Genomic DNA, 22,561 nt, shown 5'->3' with positions numbered 1-22,561 from the left:
AATTTGTTGTATCGGATACTTGGCTTGGATTTCGCTCCGCGACGTTGATAAATCGACGGTACCTGGTGCCACGCGAGAATGTGTGCGTTTGCGTGTCGTACAAGCGGACCAGTGTTTCCAATAGAATGTTAGAGCAACGATCGGTAATCGGTGCCTTTTTTTGTCGACTCGTGGGTGATCTCTGAACGCTTAGATGTACGTTGCCATTTAGAAGTTAAGATCGAGACAAACGAACGAGCTTTCTAAAGATTTAAGAGAAGACGCGAAGCAGACCTTTAAAATAGAAGTATTCCTTACGGACCGAAGTATTAACTTAATAACAGCCTTTTCGTGTCTTTGATATTTACGGTAATAACCGCGCAACGAACGCTTCGGTAATTTAGCGTTTCCACTTAATCGGATCAGCTATAAAATTGTTCGCCAGGGGGAATACGTCAAATAGCAATTGTCGTTTATTTGTACAAATATTTAATAAGATTACACTCGATCGGGGACGTTAATCGAAGGTAATTATCGTTCTTAATTATGAACGAGAACGTTCGGTCGAAAGCATCGTCCCACGCGATCTCGCTTCGAACGAGCGTTGATATCCATTCGGAGCCTCGCGTTTTCATCTGTACAATCGCGACTATCGTCCAGTTTCGTTCGAACAAAACGTCGTTCCTTTCGATCGTCTGAAAACTGTACACGTTTCTCGAATTTGGAAAATCTTTAATACACTATTTGCCAGATGTATAAATATAATTAAATAATATTTCGTCTATGAAAAACTGGTGGTCGATTCTGTTTGACTTCGTCCCTGATGACGATCGTTTAAAGAAATAGAACGATCGTTTAGCGAGTTCGAACCAGGCGATTCCGTTGCTCGTCCAAAAGCAAGGACGCTTCGCCCATAATTTTCGCACTGGTTCGAACCAAGAATAGCAATTGGTATTCGTCGGTGACGGTGAGCGGCGCCCTTGTCCTCACTAACGCGTGAAGAACGTTCGCTCTTTCCAGATCCAACCATCTTTGGAGGGTAACTTCCCTTTCCCGTGGACCACCGAAAGTCACGTCCGCGGGACCCCACAGAGAAAATTCCAGGATGGATTTCACCTACGTTGAGAATATAGATTTTCGTTCAGTTCTCAATTCTTCCAGATTCTAACACAGACAAATATTTTTTGTCGTCACTGTATATCGCCATCGAATATTTGACATTCGCGTGACAGCACTGTAATATCGCTAGTCGTCGTAGCGTTCATCTTTGAAATTATTTGTTTGTTCGCGAAAACAGACAACCGACGACGTTCTAGTTAATTTTACCTGAGACAAGGTGACTGCCTTCTCCCGTACGAGCAGCTCCTGAATCAGTGGCAGTCTACTGGCCAAGTTGAGTTGTTGAAGCGCCACGAGCGCGCACTGACACAACGAAACCCTCTCCTCGTCGCGTTCCTCGTTCGTCTCCACGTTCAATCTGTCAAACGTTATCGAGCAATGAGCGAACCAATTTCGAGCTGGCGTCGAGCAAGCTCCTTCGACGCGTTTACCGACCCTTGAAGAAGATAGAGCCTGTAATAGGCGTCCTTGTCTTCTCTACATAGAACCACGTTGTTCAAGCTTCTCGCAGATTCTTCGATTCCTCGCGCTTGAAGGCTCTTTAACGCTGTGACGAATTGAAGGAGCACGAACGATGCCTCTCTAATTGTTCCTTCATCGTGCAAATCCTTGATCGTCGCACCGTATAATTGTATCGTGTTCACTTGTAAACGCGGCAGTACAGAAATGGTCGCTGAAATAATAAAAACGATTTTACGGTATCGCGAATTTAAATTTTCATATTTTTTACGGAATTTAAAGAAATTAGAGCGTTTATAACGTTCGTAAAAACTGTCGTTTGGCCCTTAATGAATTAATATTGGTTCGTGGCAACGTGTAATTTAAAGAGGGAAGGATAAGGAGATCGATAAAATACCTTCGAGCTTCTTGTTCCCTCGTAGACACGTCTTGTCGGTAATTTCCCTCGGTGGGCTGTCTATAAACTCGATTATAGGTGCCAAATAAAATTCCTTCCGCGACACATGCGTAGCCAGATCGAAGGCGATGCACAAGGTGACGTTCAGCTCGTTCCACGTCGCCGAGCAAAATATTCTTCTACCGACTGTGATCGACGTATTGGCGTCGATGCCGAAGTGGCTTACACGCGGATTCGTATTTTTCAACGCTCGCAGCCCCGCAAGCATTTGAGGCGTTTGGTTCAGCTGCAACAGTAAATGTACGTCCCATGCATATTCTATGAAACGTGTTGTTGAACCACGTCGCACGAGTAAAATACACATCTAAATACAATCTAAATAGAACGATCCAATTAGAGGACAATGCTCCATTTATTTCAGTTGTATTTATTGCAACGAAATTTTAGTTAATGCCTGATTAATTGAACTCGTGCTGACTGAATCTACTTATAGCGGTTCGCGGATATAGTTCACTAATACTTGCCACGGAAAACTTTTACGAATACACATCGTAAGTTTCATATATCATAAGTCGAAAGTTTTTGAAATTCCATTACCACCATAATAAAACATCACGCGACTGTAACGAAACAAGAAAGTTGAATATCGCAAATATGCATTTTTACATATTTCGCTGGATCTTGAAATCTGTTTAGACGATTCCAGGTCAATAAGATAAATTAGATACCGGAACAATGCCGCTTCGTTAATCGTAAATCACCGCGGCTTGAATGCATACTCCGGAATAACTAATAATGAAATATCCTATTGTACTGTATGAAAGAGCACTTGAGATTTTATCGAAGATTTCATGAATGTAGGATTTGGATCTCGGAATAAGTAGTTGGAAGATTTTTCTTAGAAGGAAGTGCAAAGTGAGAAAGTACCTGGTCGAGAAACTGGGCGAGAGCTTCATGATTTGCTACGACCACGGCGCCGTAATTATCCTCGAGGCTTCGATGAACTATACTGCGACCTCTGCGTTGCCTCAATCGGCTTATCCTTAATTCGTCGTCCTTATTCTTCCAGTCTTGATCCTCCTCGGGACCCTGCGTTTTAAAAATTCCATTATAAATTCCGCGCGGTTGCGCCACTGATAAAACTATCTCAAAGTAAAATTGTTTCCCGGGATCTTTATTAAATAAGAAAAGTCCAGGATGCGCGCGCGGACCACGAAACTTCCCCGTCGAGTAATAAAGTTCCGCAAATACCGCGGGATCGAGTTGCATGGTAATAAAATCGCTGGGCCTGCTAAACAGTTGTGAAACCGATCCACCTTTGAAAAAGCAACGAAGAAAGGTGGCTCCGACGGAAGCGTGAAAAACCTAGTCTCTACGGGGTTTCGTTTAATTTTAAACCTTTTCTATCTGGTTAGCGTTCGTTCGATCGATCGCCATGTTCGTATTGCTTCTTTTCTAAAAAGCATAAATTCCGTCGGAAACGTAATATGTATACACCGATTCGCGAAAGTATTCCGACTCTTGCAAACTCTTTTCCCGAATATGTTACATCGAGTGCGTTGTACGAAACATTTTAAAGTTTCGTTGACATCGCTACGAGACCAGAATTTCGATCAAATTATTCGAAACCGAATCGTGTGTAGCATTAAATTTGTTCGTTTCGATAGTGTTTCGCGCTAGTCGCCATAATTTTAAAACTAGCACATACGTTCTTTGGTTGTACAGTTTCCGATATCTTACGCGACCACCCACGCGGTCACGTCCAGTTCGGGAAATATCACGAGATCGTACCTCGTCACCGGTGTAAAAACCATACGGGGCATACAACTCGCTCTCGGTCTCGCTGCCGCAATATGGAAGCGAAGTCGATCTGACGAACGTCTGATGATGAAATTTGAATTCCGAAGCGGGTTCCATCGCGTTGCTGTCGGATTTCCTCTTGCAGCTGAGATGAGATACGCCAGTGTGGCGCAGCTCGAGATTCGAATCGCATTCCGGCGAGCTAGAAAGGCACTCGTAAACATGACTGTCGTTAGACGTCTGGAAAAATCGTGTAAAACCACGCTGGAATTAGTAACTCGTTAGATATGGTAATTCTATGTAACGAAATTGTGGTACAAATGAAACGAGGAGATTCTACGAGTGAAAATGAGACAGAAATCAACAATAACAACATCGTGTTAGAGTTCTCGTACAGAAAGGAACTTTTGGAAAAACAGTTGAAATTAGCACGACCCGTGAAAAAGATTTATTTCGAAACGATAAAATGCTCCAACTCTGTTTCGTTATTTTTAGTTTTCAACTTATTTTGACTTGCAGATTCCCTCTCACCTTACCTGTACCATCATTCTTGTCATGCAAATCGTGTAAACGGATCGACAAAGGAAGATGTTTCAAGAACCGACCAAACATAATCCACCAATCTATTAACGCCGAATGGTGGACACTGAGAACACTGCACGTACTATGTACTAACCTAGCCGAACGTGCCATAAGTGTTATTTCGAGAGCACACTGACGTCTAATAGGTGAGACATTACGGTAGCCTTAAATTCTTGAACACCTTTCTTCCTACTTCCTGTGTACACTTCCGCGGTCAGCCATAAAAATCGTTAAAAGCCCATTAATTGTAGCATTACCAGAGAATCAGACGTGGGTGGCGCAGTAACCGCGACAGTCTCGTAATCCTGATTAAGCGCCGGGCTTGAAGAGCCGTGTTTCTTGAGGATTGGCTGCGAGGTCGCTTGGTCCCTCATGCTGGCGGTTCTTTGCGGTTTCGAGGGTGCCAACGAGCTGCGCACCTCACCTGTAACATCCTCCGCTGCTGCAGGCACGTCCGCCATCGTCAAGCGCCATGGGTTAGTACCACAAGACACAAGGCATATCACAAAACAGGCTAGCTAGCGTACTAGCGTGCTAGGAGAGACGGAATTATCGTTCCCGGCTAAAACACTAGAGACGCGCTAGCACGTACATACGTATGTGTATATCTATGCAGAATGGACTGTTGTTGCGAGAGGACGAGGGCAAAGCGACAAATCAGACACGTTGGTGAATCACTCGAGGTCGTCGTATCGACGATTTCGGATCGCTCTTCCGCTCGTCGGTGTTTCAATCGTGAATCATTTTTCCGATAAAACTCTTACGAATACGACTACAGCGTAAGTATGATAATGATAATGGCAGTTTATTCGATCGTTCGATAAGTTTGTATCGATTTTTAAATGGTTCGTAACATTGCTTTTTCGATGATTTTTTTAATATGATATATACAATTTCGTTCAATGATCTTTTTCAACTATTTTAGGACTCCATTTTTCTACAATTATTTTATATCCGAAAAATTAATCCATCTTCGAGGTTTAAGTCAACTTTGTACCTGGCAGACCCATTCTCGCGGCTCTATTATGAACAGCATGTTCTTGGTGAATGGAAACGGAGAAGATAGGAATACGAGAGATCGAGGTTTCCATCTATGCATAATACCGATGACGCGTAGTAATTGACGCTGCGAATTAGATATTGTGCTACAAAAATCAGCATCAACTTATCGAACGATCCAATACTGTATGATAATCGAATAACGAGAATCGTGTCTATTTAACCCTTCGACTTTCCTCCAACGTTAAATCGACTAAATAACACCGTTCGTATCAATTGGAAACGTAATTCCTGTGGAAGGAGAGACACATCTCTCTCGGTATCCTAATTCCTTGGAGAAGTTCCGGCGAAGCTAAAGGGTTCAATAGAGTTCTAGAAATTCCAGGGCGAAACACAGTGAATTAAGTGGCGTTTAGAGTTCCTGCGCGAATCATCGGGAATCCTGGAATTGGCAGGCATTCGTTATCAAGGTTTGACTGAAGGGGAAGGGGGAGAGAACACGATGCTAATATGCAATCAATACATGCGGCGTTAGTTGCACCCTGGGACGGTTAAGGATACCTTGCGCAACAATCCTACCACCGTTGTCACGTCGCCGCCGACATGTTCACTATTTACAGCGGACTAGGAATGAGACGAGCACCTCTCTACCCTATAGCTGTTCGATTCTCGTCTAACCAAAGCAAATTCGACTCTTCGTTCGTGAGAGAAGGAAGGTGTCGAGTGGATCGATGCTTAGCACGCGAATGAAATTGTCTTTTTGAATCGAAATGAAGGAATACCGCTATCACGCATCGTGTGCATGCTTGTTTGTAAATCACGTGATATTTGCTAATTTTGCACGTAAAGTATATTACGCAAAAATGGACACCGCAGGGAGAACGTGAAATGTCGAGTCTTCTACCTTTTATAGAAGAACAACTTTAAAGTTTAAGGAAACCGAGAAGTTTACAAAAGATGGACTTTAACAATGTGGTTTAAGAGGGTCGTTTGACAAGGATATTCCTATTCGGTAAATGATAGCGAACTTATTAAGGAAAGAAAGGAAATAATGGAACGAGCGAAATGGTGGATGAAAAAGAGAATGTATGCAAGTTTCGCGTGGTCTTTGAATACAGTCGTATCCGGTGCATGCGGTTAACGATGAAGCAACCCCAAATCGAACCGCGCAAACGTCAAACGATCGCAATCCAATAACAATTATGAATGGGAACGATCGTGGTTCCTTTTTTCGCTTCGTCGTTTCACATCGTCGAGGCCTTCGTTCCGTTCGTCATGAAAAAACAAAAAGAAAGGAGAAAGCACACGCAACGGATAGAGAGATACTGGGATTACGACGGGTGCAACGAACCAAAAATCTAAAAGAAAAGAAAAAGAAAGAAAGAAAAAATTGCGAGAATATTACGTGACCAAGAAAAACAAGGCTCTCTGGTTTTTCAGGCAACAAACGTTTATTTCAGACACAGAAATTCGAGGTTACAGAATCTTTCGTACTCCATTTCTATCGTTTTATTTACAAAAAAAAAAAAAAACAATGTGTAATCATCGGTTCATACAACTGGTTTCGCACTTTTTCCAGTTTCAAATTCTTTCTTAAATTCGGCCAGCCATTCTCAAACTCTTGATCGCACTCTGATCCGTTGGAGGCAACTTTAGCTCGTTTGATAGAGAAATTTCTGTATCAAAACGACGGCGATTCGCGCGGTACAAAAAAGATAATCACAACTACGGTGTTTTATCGACAAACGTAGCTGTTGAAAAACACGAAGCGCGAAACGTCATCGCGCGTTGTTTTATCTAACAAAACGGTAATAAGATATATCACAGAGAATCGTGAATCGTTCGGTATAATGTCTCTAAATAGAGCAATTAGTCGAGAAAGTACACGAGTATAGAGTATAGTCGTTCGAAGGGATTAGTCGTATAGAGTATAAGAAACAATAATTAGAATACGAAACGCGTATGGCATATAGCAAAAGTTTAAAAGAGAACGTAACTTCGAGAAGAATATTAATCTGACTGTTTCACGGGAATCCCGATATAAACAGGATCACGCGACTCTTCGTCTTCATCGATCGTCTAAGTCTTCGTTCGTGTCCAGACACGGACAAACGAGCACTATCCAAATTGAGAAAAAAAGGGGGCAGACGGGTGTAAAGAAACGGCAATTTCACGACGACCGTACGTCGACCCGGCGAAACGAGGAACGAAGAAAAAAACCCGTGAGGGAAAGGTGAGAGTTAACCACCGTTATCCAGCGTTACAGGATTATATTCCCCGATCGGACGTACTCTCGCAAAGAAAACTGTAAATTCGTCAAGGAAGCAGCTGGCGCGAGGATTCGTGTGAGTATGGCTGTTACAACATCGAGATTTTTGCCGTGGATAACCATTAGTTACATTGGATGGGCCTGAACTTACCCAGATTCGCGTAAATCGAGTCTGAGGTGGTCGAGGCTGCTGGCTGCCAGGACGACGTCGAAGACGACGACGTAGACGACGAGGACGTTGAAGATGTGGACGACGAGGGCGACGATTTCGTGGATGACTTGTCGTTCCTCGACGGTAGTTGTTTGGTCTCGACGCGTGGCGGTGGTGGTCTGACCGGTTTGCTAGCTGGATCCAGTCTCGACCAATCCTCCAAAGACTGGTTCCTTGGTGGTGGTGGCGGTTTCCCTGGTCTCGCTACCATAACATAGTAACGCATATTTTATACAGCCGGCATACGGTCCTTGCAAATTTACTATCTTTGGAGAATTCGCTCTCGATGGTGGAGAACCATCGCGGTACACGCTTGAATATTAAACGTTCTCTTTGAGGAGACTGCGAAATGAACGTGACACGATGATGTCCGTACCACTAATATACATGTTAATTAATTGACAAAGGGAGACCAGGTAAATTTTGATAAGCCAAAATTATAGACGAAATTCTAAAAGAACCGCTTCTCCGTTTCTCTCGATCCTTCGTCAAGATAGATCATTATCGGATAGAGCGATCGTGTGTCAAAAGGAAAACTTACCGGCGGCATGCGATCCGGCGGACAACGGCGATCGAGTTGCTCTTCCCGCGTCGTTCCTAGAACCGCAGGAATCTGGTTGATCTTCGCTTATCCTGCTAATCCGATCGTTTCCCACCACTTCAACAGCAGCACCATCCAACTCCAACGGATGAATAATTTCTAATCGTGGTTTAGGTTGCGGCGTCGATGGTATTTCGTCGATCCTCGAGTTGGACGCATGACCGCTAACCATATCCACGTCTTTCCTCGAACCCATCCTAAGAAATCTCTTCAAAGAGAAACGCGGTCTACCTCTCTTCTTTTCTTCTCTAACTTCTGGCCCACTTGCCAGACTATCCTGCGACAGAGATATCGTTCTTCTGGACGCTGGATCGCACGTTTGCGCGCTCGTAGGATCTGGAAGATCCGAGACAGCTTTTCGAAACTTCGGGCTGCACGACGAGGCCCTTTCTCTCTTCTCTTTTTCTCTGACCACTGGAGAGTCTGATTTGAAATTCGCCCCGGGATTCCTGGCGAACAAGCTACAACTGGGAGCCAGTTCTTCCGTAGAATCGATCGCTGGAGGTTTTGGCGCCATTCTTCTTTTATTCGGCGACCGTATCGACTCTACCGTCGAAAATTGGGGATCTGAAATTTCTTCGTCGACCTCCGGATTCTCCGTACTATCTGCTGAATCTATGGTCTGACTTCTGACTACGTTCGACGACGCCTTTGACTTACTTCCTGGCGACGTTTTCGATGCAGACATCTCAACGGTCGGTAACTTCGACTCGATACCTTGACACACAGACTTTGAGTTGATTTGCGATCGAGAAGTTTCGTTCTCTCGCTGTTCCGAGTCTTTTGGAGTATCCGCGTTCAGAGATCCACGATTTTGATCTAAGAGCGAAGCGGCAACTTGTTCCTCCGACTTGTCTTTGGTAGCTGTTAGACGAGAGGAAGCTATTTGTTCCGGAGGTGGAACGTTGTTGGCGCCTGTAAATCAGTTGAAAATGCAAACGTCGTTAATTAGAACAGAGAGTGTTGTACCGTGGACGACGTAATCATGGATCTACGTGGTCGTTTCAACTAATCAGAAGGATGACTTTGCGCGAACCGTCTACCGAATCCCTAAGTAATCCTGGTATCGTCGCGATAGTGATCTAATCGTTACGCCCTTGTCATGCGAATGACTTTGTCGCAGATCATTAGGTTTAGTTGTTTCTTGGAAGATTTAAACGTTGGAAAATCGAGAATTTATTTGAAAGTTATTTCGAAAGAAGGGAATATTTAAAAGTTGAAAAATTGAAATGTTCGAACATTTTGATATTGGAAAACTTGGAAACTCGGAAGTTTGGAAATATTTACATGAAAATATTTGAAAGTTTAAGTATTCAGGCATTTTATATAAAAATCTTAAAAGTTCAAGAAAGATGCGACATATTTTTCGAGAAAGAAAAAGATTCTCACCTGTGCTCGATGCGGGCTTGCCTGCGGCGTTTTGAACCGAAGGAGGCGGTAGCACGTAACTTTTTTTTCCATTTGTATCAGGCGACGTAGAACTATTCTTGGCCAAGAAATTAGTCGGCTTCTGAGGCACCACAGGTTTCATCTTCGACTCCGAGTGAACTGTTCCATGTAGGAAAGACGGTCTCGGTTCGGTTGTGATGATCGGTGTCTTACACGTTTCTGCCTGAACAGGATGCTTAGTTTCAATAGGCGGAGGACTCTTTGGAAGAGCTGGCGGTTCCGTCATTTCTTCTTCGTCCGCCTTTCCATCTGGTTCACCAGCCGATTCTCGACTTTCTTCAAAACTGAACTTCTTCTCCACGGGTGTAGCTTCACCTTCCACTTTTCGCACTTCAAGTAACAATGGATCGTCTTTAACGATTTTCCTATTGTCGTTTAATGTTGCGTTGATTTTATTGGCGTCTTTTCCTCGAACAATCATGGATCTATCGCTCTCGGCAGCGTCTTCAGCCTCGTTCTTCAAAGGTGTCAGAGTCAATTCGATACCCTTGTCCAAGGATTCATTTTCTATTCTCGATACGTCGCGTGCTTTCTTCGTGATTTTCCCTGTAAAGTCATATTCGATCTTGACACCATTTTGCGAAGCTTGCGCATGAATCTTGGATTTCTCGTTGTCGAACTTTTTAATTGGTTGGCTTCGAGGAATATTGGCAGCCTTCTTATCCGATTTACTATTCTCTAAATTCCTCTCGACGTTGATTATGTTAGATTCGGACGTTCTGTCCTTGGTGTCATCAGGATCCCCCGATTCGTTTCTTTGCATGACAGAAATTAAATTATTCGACGTGATCAGGGGCATGTCCACGATCTTCTCCATGCCGGATGAAAACTTCTGATCCTTCTTTTCCTCCTTTCTCGCATCGACATCGGTTTTTTTCATGCTCTTCGACATCGTCTGTAGGAATATTAAAAGTCGATAAAAAAAGGAAGAAACTTTTCACCAAGTATAGAATATTTCTTTAACGCACTTTACGATACGAATTCGACGGAAAGTTTCAATAAAGTTTCGCTACAAAGGGAAGATCCCTTTAATGCGTTTACCGCGCATGACGTGAATCCGAATCGGCAAACGTTTATCTTCCAAAGTGCTTCTAAAGACGTGAAATAAAAATCAGAAAATCGTGGCTAAAAGTTCTTAGTAAGTATCGTAAATTCAGGATAATAATCCCCACACGTAGTATTTTGCAATATAGAGACAGGTATTATACGAAAATTATCTGTTCATTTGCCTGTTAAACTGGACAAACTGTTTCGTTATATTTACGTCTGCAAGACAGTAACACTAAAATCAGTTTAAATGAAATTCGTTTGTCTTTGTTAATTCTATGATCATTCTATGACTATGCTAATCAGGGGATGACGAAAATCGAACATGCAACGAACATAATACAAAATACCAACCTCAGACTTGTCAGTTTCCATTAGTTTAGATTTGGTAAAGTTCGTTAAGCCATTAACGAATCCATTCACCTTCTTATCGCTAGGCCTCTTTGCTGTTGGCAAAGATTCGTCACCGCCAAACGGCGTGACAGAGACCAACAACGTAGTCTTTTTGCCTTCTGAATCCTTCTGTATCCTTCCCAACATAAGGGACGCGAAGGATCTCGTCGTTGTAGACGACTTACTCGTCTCGTTCGTGGAGACGATCTCCGTCAAGTTTGCGGTGATCGTATTAAAGTTGGTATTGGCACGCGTCAAGTTGCCCAAAGCCCTTTCCTCTTCGCTGTCTGGCAACGCGTCATCGTCCCCGTTGAACGACTCCACCAAGTCCTGCTCATCTTCCTCTTCACCTTCGGAGACGAAGTCGTCGCCTCCATAACCGATTACCTCCGTCAGCCGCTCCGTAAATGCCACGCTCTTCTTTTTCTGATCCTTTTGAGACACCGCCTTCCCACGCAGAATACTCTGAAAATGATCAAAACTTATATTTATAATTTATTATTATAAGATTTGAACATTTAAAGCGTCAGCTGAGACACGTATTTTTTCTGTGCAATTATTTGTGCCGTAAAATGGATCGGTTCTTGAATATTTGTGAATATCGTAGTTAATTTGAACGCGTGTTTGACGTCAACCTCTATCGAGATTGAAATATAATTATATATTCCTATTTCAATTTCGACGTATAATTCTATTTATGTCTGTTTATACATGGTACATTTAGACAATTAAATATACAATACGTTTGTACAAATAAATACGCAATTAGATACTTGTTATTCTAGCGCGAACGTTTCTATGAATTTCTATGATTTCTATACGAATTTCTCCAATTCATTACGTATTCAATGAACGTGAAATGAAACGTTGTTCTGTAGACCGAAGGAACGGCGGAAGTTTCACGCGGATCGAAACGTTCGAAGGATGCATTATGTACCACGATTCTCCAAGTGATCGGCATGAATCGTAATCTTCGTGGACGGCGATCAAGTATCTACTCTATGGACAAGTTTCCAGGCTAGTTCCGCAGATTCACGACCCAATCCTCTTCGACAGGAATTAAATATTATTGTTTGGCAGCAGCGTCGACGGATAGGAGCAATCCCGAGCCAGCTTAAGTAAGTTATAATCGTCCATACCACTCTATCCTCTGGTAATCCGTCTAATAATTCACCGGTACTCGGAAGAAATAGTATTCTGGATCTGGTTAAAGGGTCTCCTCGTACACTCGAACGTCTTATCACCGTTTGCCAGGAAATGAAAGTTGCTGGTTCAAGTTGGATCAATGCAGCCGGTGCAAAAACGTTATTTTTCGCCGAAACTCTCGGGTGGTCAGCTGGCGTTAATGAAACCGTTGATGAATTATTCAACGTGGATCCAAGCTGTTCTCGAATTTCACAGGTTTCGGACTGTTTTAGAATTTTCGTTTATCAGCTATGACAAGAAACTATCGACTAGCTAGAATATTCGTCGCAGATCGTCGACGTTGTCCCTGTTTCATAACACGAGTCAGCGAATAGAAGAGGGTGGTGGGATCATCGAAATGACACTGCGAATTCTTTCGAAAACGACGACTCGACAAAAGCTATGGCAAGCTTCTACGTCGTTCCATAGTGTCGTACGAACACCTTGGCAATTTTCTCGTTCGACTTTTCATCCCATTCCCTCTCGTCGCTGCGAACATCATTTTTTCGCGAGTTGCCACTTTTCACGCGTTCCTTTCGCCGGATGTTATCGACACACTTGAACACGTATCCCCTCTACGATCCAGCGGAACGAAAAAAGATCGCTCTCGGATGCGTTATTTTACATCTCACCGGATGTTGAAAAGTCTCGAGATTAATCAGCTGGAGAAAGTAATCCTAGATGCCTTTTTTCTCATTTTCTCTCTCTCCCTCTCATCTGCCTGCCGTTTTATTTTTCCCTCCAATTTCCTGCATGTAAATGAGAAAACACGCGAAACGATCTTAAAAGCGTCGTGAGTACGTGGGCGAACGATGATTTTCTTCGATGGAACGCGCCCACATGCGGCATTAAACCCTCGTAGAATAACGCCTACCCTCTCGAGCGTGGACAGAGACGCGCGTGTCGTGCGATTAAACGTTCACCCTTGTCACTGGCTGACGCGCACGTATGCTTCATGTAAATTTAGAATTCCACGACAATGAGGACGTCACGCTGCGATTCAGTCGGTCTTCTCAATTGGATATTAACGGAAACGAGATGGAGCCACGAGGTGTATCTCCAGTAGCTTCTTCTCGTGCTGATTCTTTAAAAGAAATACGGTAAGACCGGACGTTATCCGGTATCGCTTTAACCGGCCACATTTTTTATCCAAATGAAAACAATTAACCAGCAGACCAAATAAACTCGCTTAATTGGAATCGACGGTCTATATATAGTAGCGGAACACTTATCACCCGGTGTTCTCGGAGATTTTTCCTCCATTATGTGGCGTGTTTGAACATCTTATAACGCTCTTCGATCAAATTTCTTCCTCCATTACCATCCACTGCTGTGGATCTCGAGGAACGTGAATTCCAACGTGCTTTGGCGAAAATAAGAAAACGCGAGTACAAAACCGAGCATAAGTTGGTAGAAATTATAGATGGAGGAACGCGAATGCGATCTGCGGGTAAAAAGCTCGTTGGACATCGCCACGTATTACGATCCGCATGGTTACACATAAATTCTCTCTTCTTCTTACCAGCGGCAGCCAGGAATTCCGGACGAACGACAGTGCACGACGGTCCTTTGCTCGAACGACCCAGTTTTACGAACTTGATGCCGCTGCCATAATGCCGCCGCGATTCGTGGCCGGAACTTCGTAACAATTTTCCGAGCGTGGAACAGTTTAGCTCGCCGCCTGCTCGATCCCAACGTCACGCGTGAAAACGATAGCGGGACTCTGCCACGCTAGTTTACCCGAATCGATTTTGTCGTTTGCTCGCCGGTTCCTACGCTCCTATAACCTGCTAGCAAAATGCTAATTCCACGCCGCTGGTCGCTTGATCTTGTCCGTGTCTCGAGAAAGCCAATTTCGTGGTCCGCATTTATCGCGCCATCGAGGCTGTTTTTTCACGTGTACCAGAGATCATTACTAATTAGTAGTCTCATTCCAGAAGCATTCTAGTTATTCGATTAGAATCAATGACCGAGGCATAGCCAAGTTTCCCGGTTACGCTGCGCAACTGCCTCGCTCAGGCACAGGAAATTAGCGATATTTTCTAAGGACTTGTAGGTATTGCAATATCATTTAGCCTAACGATAATATAATGAACCAGATGATATTCTAGTTTTACGATGTTGCTGCTGTATGATATTTTTACTTGCCACTTAAGAGGTCGTTAACTGTAACAGTCTTATGTAAAATATTGGACATCATACACACACACATACACACACACGCGCTCGTATGTAATTTATATTCCGTAACTCACAGTCTGAAGAAACTTTAGCTAAGATTCGTAGTACATTTTGTACAAATCCGATTTGTCTTCGTCGAATCAAAACCGCAATATACTATACAAAGTGTACTGTATACGTCAACGTACTGTATATGTGTAATATTCTACTACTGGCTTGCTTCTCAAGCGGTCAGGAGTAAAATCGTTGACATTCCTTTAAATTATATCATCCGTGTTGGAAGTACCTTTGCTTCGATAAAAAAGAAGGATCTCTATTCGTCGGCGAAGACAATAGGAGAAACAATTTTCACACTATCAATTAACGGGACCAATAAAATACAAAAGACTAAAATTCTAAAGTAAGTAGGTAACTCATTAGGAAATAAAATACCTGTATCTTAACATTATCAGTCTTCACATAGTTCAGAGCCTTGCCAATGTTTAACCTGAACGTCTCTTCCGGCAAAGTGTGTTCCTCTCTTGGCTTGAAGCAATTCGAACAGAGTTCCTTCTTCCAGGCGTTCTGCACGAAGCGGTTGCATTGTGTGGACATCGTTGCTTCACTGCAGCGACAGCGAAAGTCCCGTTACATCATCACCCTGAAAGGAAAGAGGCGAAATAGTAATCGTCCAATTCTTAACCCGTCGCTATAGCATCGCCGGTGAACGGTGAGTTTCGTGCTGCACGTGTGCAACATCGCGCACGAGAGAACCGCTCCTCCTACACGACTGCACGTCGTGCTCTCCTCTAGGGAGACGTTACTCCAGATATACACGGTGTCCCTGCTAGAAGACTGATTTAACTGCCGGAAGCGAGTCAGGCTTGGTTTCGTGAGCGGGAGATACCGAGTCGTTTGTTGGAAAATTAAGGAAAGGGACCAATAAAGAGGTCTAAAATTAACGGTTAATACCCAGAACTTGTGTCTCGTGAATGCAACAATCTCTTCGAAGTGAATTCTATACTATACAATTTGTTAAAATATTGTTAAAATATTTGTTGAAAATTTGTTAAAAATATTCTGCAAGAAAAAGAAGAGGAACGATACTGAATTGACGCAGTGCAATTCTGAACGAGGTCTCGAGCATCTTATTTCCCCTTGCATGTTTCAAATCGTTGTTTTGTCTCTTGGAACGTATAGATTTGTACACCTGAACAATTTTATAGCCTCGCTATACCGCTTCCAACAACATCAGGTCGAAGAGCCTATTCACAACAGGATGGTTGTAATTTGCTCGTGAACTGCTCACCAGCCGCACTACGTAGATACGACACTGTCGTATTTTTCTACTCTACTTTTATACGATAATTCTCTAAAAATTGGCAACCTCCAATTTATCTTCTCAATATATTCCTAACAAATTACACAGAAATGATAATGGATAATCAGGATAATTAATACGAAGTTGAAATTTGATTATTCCTATAAAACACAGCACGGTGCAGTACGATATAGCGGAGCTAGTAAATTTTGCGAGAGCACAGTCGAAACGCAATCTCGCGATGAACCTCGAGGGTAGGATAAAAAGATAATTAAACGTCTCCTTCTTTTTGCCGCATACGTTTACGGGAAAACTGTCCGTGGCGTTCGGTGAAGTTTAATGAAGGACGTGGCTATAAATTGCCCGATAAAACGATGCTTTATTGTTAACGCCGGTCCGTTGCAACAAAGTTTGATCAGGGAATGAGTTGAATAAATTATTCGGTCTTCGGAAGCACGGGGGTAATAGGAGTTTAATTCTGAATATTCCACGAGCTTCTTACACGCGATGCTTTATTTTACAGGAGATATAGCCCACCGGCTCTCGTTAACCATCCCTTTCAACCTCCGAAGCTTTTTCACAGCCTTTGTTTTTCTATCAAGCGAGATTGAAACGAGTTCAACACATACTGTGTTAAATAGCTGTCTGATAGCGAAATAATCGTCGCTTTCTGTGTAGAGTCACATCCTCCGATGTTTAACTCGTCGTGTTGCTATACATATTTATTCTTTAAAATTACCCAGTTATGGGATACGAGGCATTTTGATATTTCATTGGCGTTATAATAAGACAGAATCACCGTGATTATATTGATGAAATTGATACGAAATTGAAGATGAAATTTCTATCATGTATACAAGATATTTAGTACAAATATATACATCGTAGAGATCGCGAAAATATTTAATCCATTGTGTCGATAGATCCCAATATTCAGTGGGATAATCTTTAACATTTATTATACGCTTAATAAAAGAACTTGATTAAAGTATCATTGGAACTAGCAGGTTCGTAGAGAGCGACGGTATCGTTGGAATCTCCAGTGAATAAAATCTCTCGGCTTCGTTAATATCGCACATTCCTACCATCTGAGAGAACAGTTCCCACCGTGGACCTTAAAACGATAAGAAGTTTCCGTGGGAGAATGGTTTATCGTCTCAGCGAAGAAGCGTCGGAAGCTATGGTGTTGGTTAGTTTTCAAAAATTTCTCTCGCGATGGTCACGTCTTGGAATTTCTTTGGCCGGCCGTCGAACGAGAGCCGTTTGAAATTCACCAGATCCTACCAACTTCTTCGCGATTTTTATCCTTTCACGCCAACTTCCGTCTCGAAACTTTTTCAGGCGAATAACAAGTTCTCCTCTCGTGGGAAACCATAGCAAAAATGGAAAAACTCATCGCCATGTGCGAATGCAGACGGAGGAGCTGTTGCGTGAACTCTTTTGATTTAAAAATCTATTCTTTATATAAAAGAGAAACGTTTCGTAATTCCAAACGATTGGAAGAATACAAAATTGTTGTATCGTCTGTAATATTACGATGCTATAGCGAATAGATTTCACAGGCTTTTAGAATAATTAATTTCTTTCCTCTGTCTTTCGAATAAATTTGCCAAGAATCATGATAAACGATAGCGAGTTGAACATTTCAACGAATAGTATCTCAAATTTGTGTAATGAATTTTTATGACATATACCCGTTATTCTGATACATTTCCTCTACCGACTCATCTTTTATGTTATCGTTGCGTTTTCCTACGATGTGGCTGTGAGCCAAGTTCTATAGATCGTTTCGTTGCTCGATCTTCGCCGTGTTTAATCAGCAAGGTGAATCGTTGGTCACGTTCGAAGCAATGGGAAAAGGTAGAGAGAAGGAAACTTAATCGATGTTCACGCCGACCACGAATCGCATGGTCGTTTGTCGTCGACCATTGTGCAACCAGGAAACACCGACTCGCGGAACTTGCATTTAACGAATGAATAAATTCATTCACCCTCGTTCAATAGAAGTTTCTTACCGAATATTCTCGTTGTACGACCTTGCCCGTTTATTATTTCACCTCGAATCGAAACACGTTGGTCCGCATTGGTCACACAAATCGAGCGTACCTTGTTTCTTCGTTTTTCCTTCAATTCGTTCGAACGATTCCATCGACGAGAAGGGTTCGACGACGACGATAGGGATCCTTTCATCGGAACATCTTCCCAGGCGATGGGGCGTCACGATCGTGCGAGTCTCGAGGTATCGCTGGCAAATGTCGAGGGTCGGCCAATGCGATAGCAACGGATAAAAGCGGGACCGGAAGCGGGGCAATTATTCAGTCGAGCGACCAGCTCGGGTCAATTGTCCTGATTGCGTTCACGGTGGCCGCTGTCGACAGGAAAGCATACTCTCGCCCGGATTAACCTTGTCGATGCTATATTTCCTCGCGTACAGTGTCGTTCATAATTAATGCGACTACAATGTAGCCTCGTATAATATTGTATGTAACGATTTGTATAACGCGACGAAAAATTAACGGCAGTGTTCATAAATAAATCTTTTTGTAAAGCGTTCGGTAAAGTAAGCACAATTTTTATCCTTTCTTTTACAAAAGAAAGATTCGTAAAATTATACGTGACGAAAAATCGCATTCTAGCTAAATTAGCTGTTGCTTGTTAATCTCTCGATTTATCCACTATACCCGCGTCCATTCCAAAGAACAACGATTCCTCGTAGTTGCAGATTCTCTTCGATCTTGAACTCTCGTCCAAATCCCGACGATCTTAGCTCTTAGCCTTAGCTTCTCGACGTCCATCAATCCGAAAGTAACTGCAGCTACCGCTACTGACCGCTACTTTAATAGCAGGGACGACTTCGTTGGCAGAAAAAGAAAAATCAAGGTCGGCTTCTATGATCGACCAACTATCATTACATCACAGGTTTCGTGGTACAGCGTGTTTTGCCCGGACGAGTTCTCGGGCGCCGGAATCCGCCATGAATTCCTCAAACAGGTTCCCACGACCAGTCTAATCCCGAAGGATGAACGATCGAGCGCGTAAACGCGCGCGACACGACCCGTCAAGGACAAAGAACCGTAGTGACACCGCGGTACCGCATTAACATGCACGAGAGCTGCAAGCAGACCCAGGCCAGGAATAAAGTACCGTTTCCAATCTCGATGATCCGTTACATCCCCTGCGTTCCATCCGCGCGCTGGAATCCCGTCGATCGAGGACTTCTTCGCGGGGAGAGGACGTTCCAACGAACGTCTTCGTTAAACTTCGTTTCCGGACCGATGCGACCACCTGAGAACTTTAACGGCTTTGCTACTTTGGCGACAGATAATCTGCGGATTAATCTTTCGTTGTTTGGAGGGTATTGGCACGATGTAGCTTAATTGTTTTAACTAAATTCGAAAATGCCCTTGCGTTATTAAATTTCGAAAAGTTTGTAGCCACTGATTTTCTAAGGATCGGCTGAATAACTGTCTTCGGTTAGGTCGATTAAAATTCAAAAATTTAACGATCGTTTGATAAAGATCGATCATCGGAATAATTCCGTGTTTGTTTGTCTTCGTTAAATTCTAGGAAATGTCTGTTTTGTAACAACCTATATAATTATTCGAGTTCACGCGGAGACAGACAGGAAATGTATTATTATTGTGGCAGTTAATTAAAGAAAGCGAGACACGACGTTTTGATGTGAAATACAGGTGAAATCCTATTTAATCTATACTTTTAAACGTACACGTTAAACACGAATAACGATCATACCTAACACGATAAAATATTCTATCTGCGTTTCAACTGTTAATTCAGGAATATCTGTCTTGATCGATGATACATAGAATGGTATAAACTGGTAAAACCATGTGAATATCGTTCAAGACAAATAAAATAGAGTGTTTCTGCGTTCTTAAAAATCACGTAGGACGTTATAGCATCGTTTAAAAGGAAAGAAACGTATCGGTCTCGAAATATTTCAAAATATCACGAGAAATGAGAAAAGCGGCCGATAAATCGTTTTACCTGAACAGAATACCGTAAGGGGAATATTTTCAGAAGAAATTTTATTTCAAAATATCTCGGAAAAAATTGTAGACAGGAGATTTCACCTAAAAAAATGTAATATACGAAAGATATTTCAAGAAGAATTTTTATTCAAGAAAGAATGAACACCAGTGATTTATACGACAGTTTCTGTTAAATATTCCAAAGCCATTCGTTCCATCGTGGGCTCGATTTCGAAAACGCCCCATCGGCTGCAGATTAAATCAAGCTCAAAAATAGAATGTAAACGAAGAAAAGAGCCGAGATATAACAACCTTAGGCACCTAAATCCCCGGGAAATATTTAGTGACGGTAGAAATATCGACGCTGAAACCGAGGACGATAACTTATCCACGACACGGAGGCTGCGGTATGCCTGGCGTGCTCGGAAAGTCGTAACAACCTCGCTCAATCAATTTCAAGGAAATTTTTGCTCCATTTCTCCGTAGCAGTCTCGTGGATGCCGCCGCATCTGCCGAGGCCTCGAAGAAAAATTGAAGGTGACGGGGACAGGTTACGCGTTCCTGACCAACGCGACCAGGATTATCTTCCTGCTGAACGATCAGCTAGAACGGTTCCGTTGCCGCGAAACAGACCTGTCAATTGCAGCGAATTAATGACGCATGCACGAGCCTGCGTTCGACCGTGTTTCTCTCAAGATCACGTTCAAGACCGAGACACGTTCCATCGGCGTTCTTGGATCCTGTCTTGGCGACCCAATCGCTCGAATCACATGGACGCGCGAACAACAATCCGCTTTTTCTACTTGATGAAATAACACGGATTTTTATGATATCCTGGCCAACGTTGCTTCTCGTTAGAGATCGCTGCGCTTCGGAGTACTTTTGATTTAACAGCGAAATCAGGTTCAAGAAAGCATAGAGCGAATTTCAAAATCTTGTAATTTATAGCTCAATTAATTAAGAGCGTATAATTTAATTGTGCAGCTGTTTTCGAATTTTTGGTGTCTCTGTCTTGCGTTAGTTACTAGTTTTAAGTAGTAAGTTTCAGGTAATAAATCAAATAATCTTGCAGACTTCCTCTAGAAAGAGGAAGAAGAGGTAAAATGGAAACTCGTAGAGTAGGATGACGAATAAGAGAAAGTAGAGAGAACGGATGGCGGGACCTTTGGAACGTAGGAAACCGAAGGAATCTTTCACGAGGCCTCGTATAACGAGACCTCTCACGGCGTGGCCCGTAAACAGGTTCGTGAATCGATCTCTTCACGGACTCTATCCTCGCCAGTTGAACGGGTCGTCGACCCTCTCGTGCCAAAATCATTTCAAATTCTTGGCGCGCTACATGCGCCTCGATGAAACGCGGTCTCGTTCATTGCCACGCTGCCAACTATAGAACAATGACAGACAGAGACGAAGCACGAATTTGCAAACAAAAACCTCTATCGTCATCCTCGCATCGTCTATCTATTATGCATGAAGAACAGCGAATTCTTTCGATCAGTTCGCGATTGGTCGCCTTTCACTCTAACACCCTCTCCGACTCTTGGTGCACTCGACGTTGATCGGATTTTACGAAAGTATTGTTCAAAACCTCTGAATGTTCCTACTAGCTTATTATATCTGATTTAGTATCGCGTTACACGGTAGTATCTATCATACGGCGAGTGGGACGAAATCGATGAAGGAGATTAAAGCGATTCTTCTCGAACACGCCCCGAGCTTCTTATTGTTAACGAATGATAATGATACGCTGAATGATAATCAGTATTGGCAAAGAACATCGTTGAAATGTGACACGTCCATCTTTCATGGCTTCGAGGCTTCATCGAAATTACGCGCGTCACAATTAAACGACGTAAACACGGGAATTTTCAATCAAAAATTTATGTTCAACGGCCTCGTATCTCGATGCTATTCAAGGAAATCGCGAAAAGGAGCGACTGCAACGAGGGCAAAATGTTAAATAACACGGGTGGATCGAGTCGGATGCACGTCAATACGCAGATACAGCTATCTCTCGTTTGTAAAACTTCACGCTTCCGTACTTTGACCGGAGCATGATTTACGAAGCAGTTCCTCTCTTTGATGTCTAGGGACGACGCTGTTCGCTCGTTGCACGACCGCTCCACGGGCCAACCACGACGCGGCCACCGGACTCTCTTTTCTTCGTCGCGGCCACAAAGTCAGAAAGGCAGACCTTGCCGAGACATTCCATAAAGATGACGCGGCCCAAGAACAGCCGAGGAAACAAACTCGATCCACGTCGTCGTATTGTTTCGAACCATGTTTTCTGTTCTGTATCCTACAAAAATGATCAGTCCTGCAATCAACATAATAAGCAGCTTCTCTGCCTGACAACTTATTAAGGGACAACGTATCGTTAACGCAACGTTTTATTTACGATTTCGCCTCCGGTTAATTTAATTTTTCGAGTCCTGCGTTTGAACGTTGTAATTACGAAAGGAAATTCCAAGGTTTAATACGTCCTACCTCGTTATTTCCGATAATGACGAAACGAACCAGCACCCAACAGGTTGTTTGCAGTCTACAGTGTATAATCGTTGATTTTGTTCTACAAACAATACGTATATTCGTGGAAAT

The 22,561-nt window shown here is 42.9% G+C and overlaps 1 protein-coding gene and 1 long non-coding RNA gene across 8 annotated transcripts in view; one reads left to right on the top strand and one right to left on the bottom strand.

Moving 5' to 3' along the window:
- The window catches only part of LOC110119910, a 45,337-nt gene extending 39,799 nt beyond the window's left edge, over positions 1-5,538 (top strand). For both annotated transcript variants that reach the window (XR_007226516.1, XR_002308427.2), the window contains 3 exons: positions 4,274-4,482; positions 4,588-5,115; positions 5,262-5,538. This is a non-coding gene — a long non-coding RNA (uncharacterized LOC110119910). The remainder of the gene's footprint in view (positions 1-4,273; positions 4,483-4,587; positions 5,116-5,261) is intronic.
- Positions 431-22,561, bottom strand: part of LOC100650939 (serine-rich adhesin for platelets) — a 63,169-nt gene continuing 41,038 nt past the window's right edge. For 2 of the 6 annotated variants that reach the window (XM_012317160.3, XM_048412566.1), the window contains exons 2-13: positions 15,104-15,311; positions 11,267-11,770; positions 9,806-10,760; positions 8,357-9,331; positions 7,756-8,019; positions 4,594-4,778; positions 3,746-3,994; positions 2,882-3,043; positions 1,955-2,240; positions 1,534-1,771; positions 1,306-1,456; positions 431-1,095 (exon numbers count right to left, since the gene is read on the bottom strand). In XM_012317160.3, coding sequence (XP_012172550.1) covers positions 835-1,095; positions 1,306-1,456; positions 1,534-1,771; positions 1,955-2,240; positions 2,882-3,043; positions 3,746-3,994; positions 4,594-4,778; positions 7,756-8,019; positions 8,357-9,331; positions 9,806-10,760; positions 11,267-11,770; positions 15,104-15,265 — 4,392 coding nt within the window. In that variant the 5' untranslated portion in view covers positions 15,266-15,311 and the 3' untranslated portion in view covers positions 431-834. Of the gene's footprint in view, positions 1,096-1,305; positions 1,457-1,533; positions 1,772-1,954; positions 2,241-2,881; positions 3,044-3,745; positions 3,995-4,593; positions 4,779-7,755; positions 8,020-8,356; positions 9,332-9,805; positions 10,761-11,266; positions 11,771-15,103; positions 15,312-17,986; positions 18,111-22,561 lie in introns of those variants that run through there. The other 4 variants (XM_048412564.1, XM_048412567.1, XM_012317161.3 and 1 more) reach the window with 4 other exon arrangements.

The sequence above is a fragment of the Bombus terrestris genome, chromosome 15 (genome assembly GCF_910591885.1).
Source record: "Bombus terrestris chromosome 15, iyBomTerr1.2, whole genome shotgun sequence".
NCBI classification, from domain to species: Eukaryota; Metazoa; Arthropoda; class Insecta; order Hymenoptera; family Apidae; genus Bombus; species Bombus terrestris.
The sequence above is the reverse complement of the archived record's forward strand: the minus strand, read 5'-3'. Positions and strand labels throughout refer to the sequence as shown.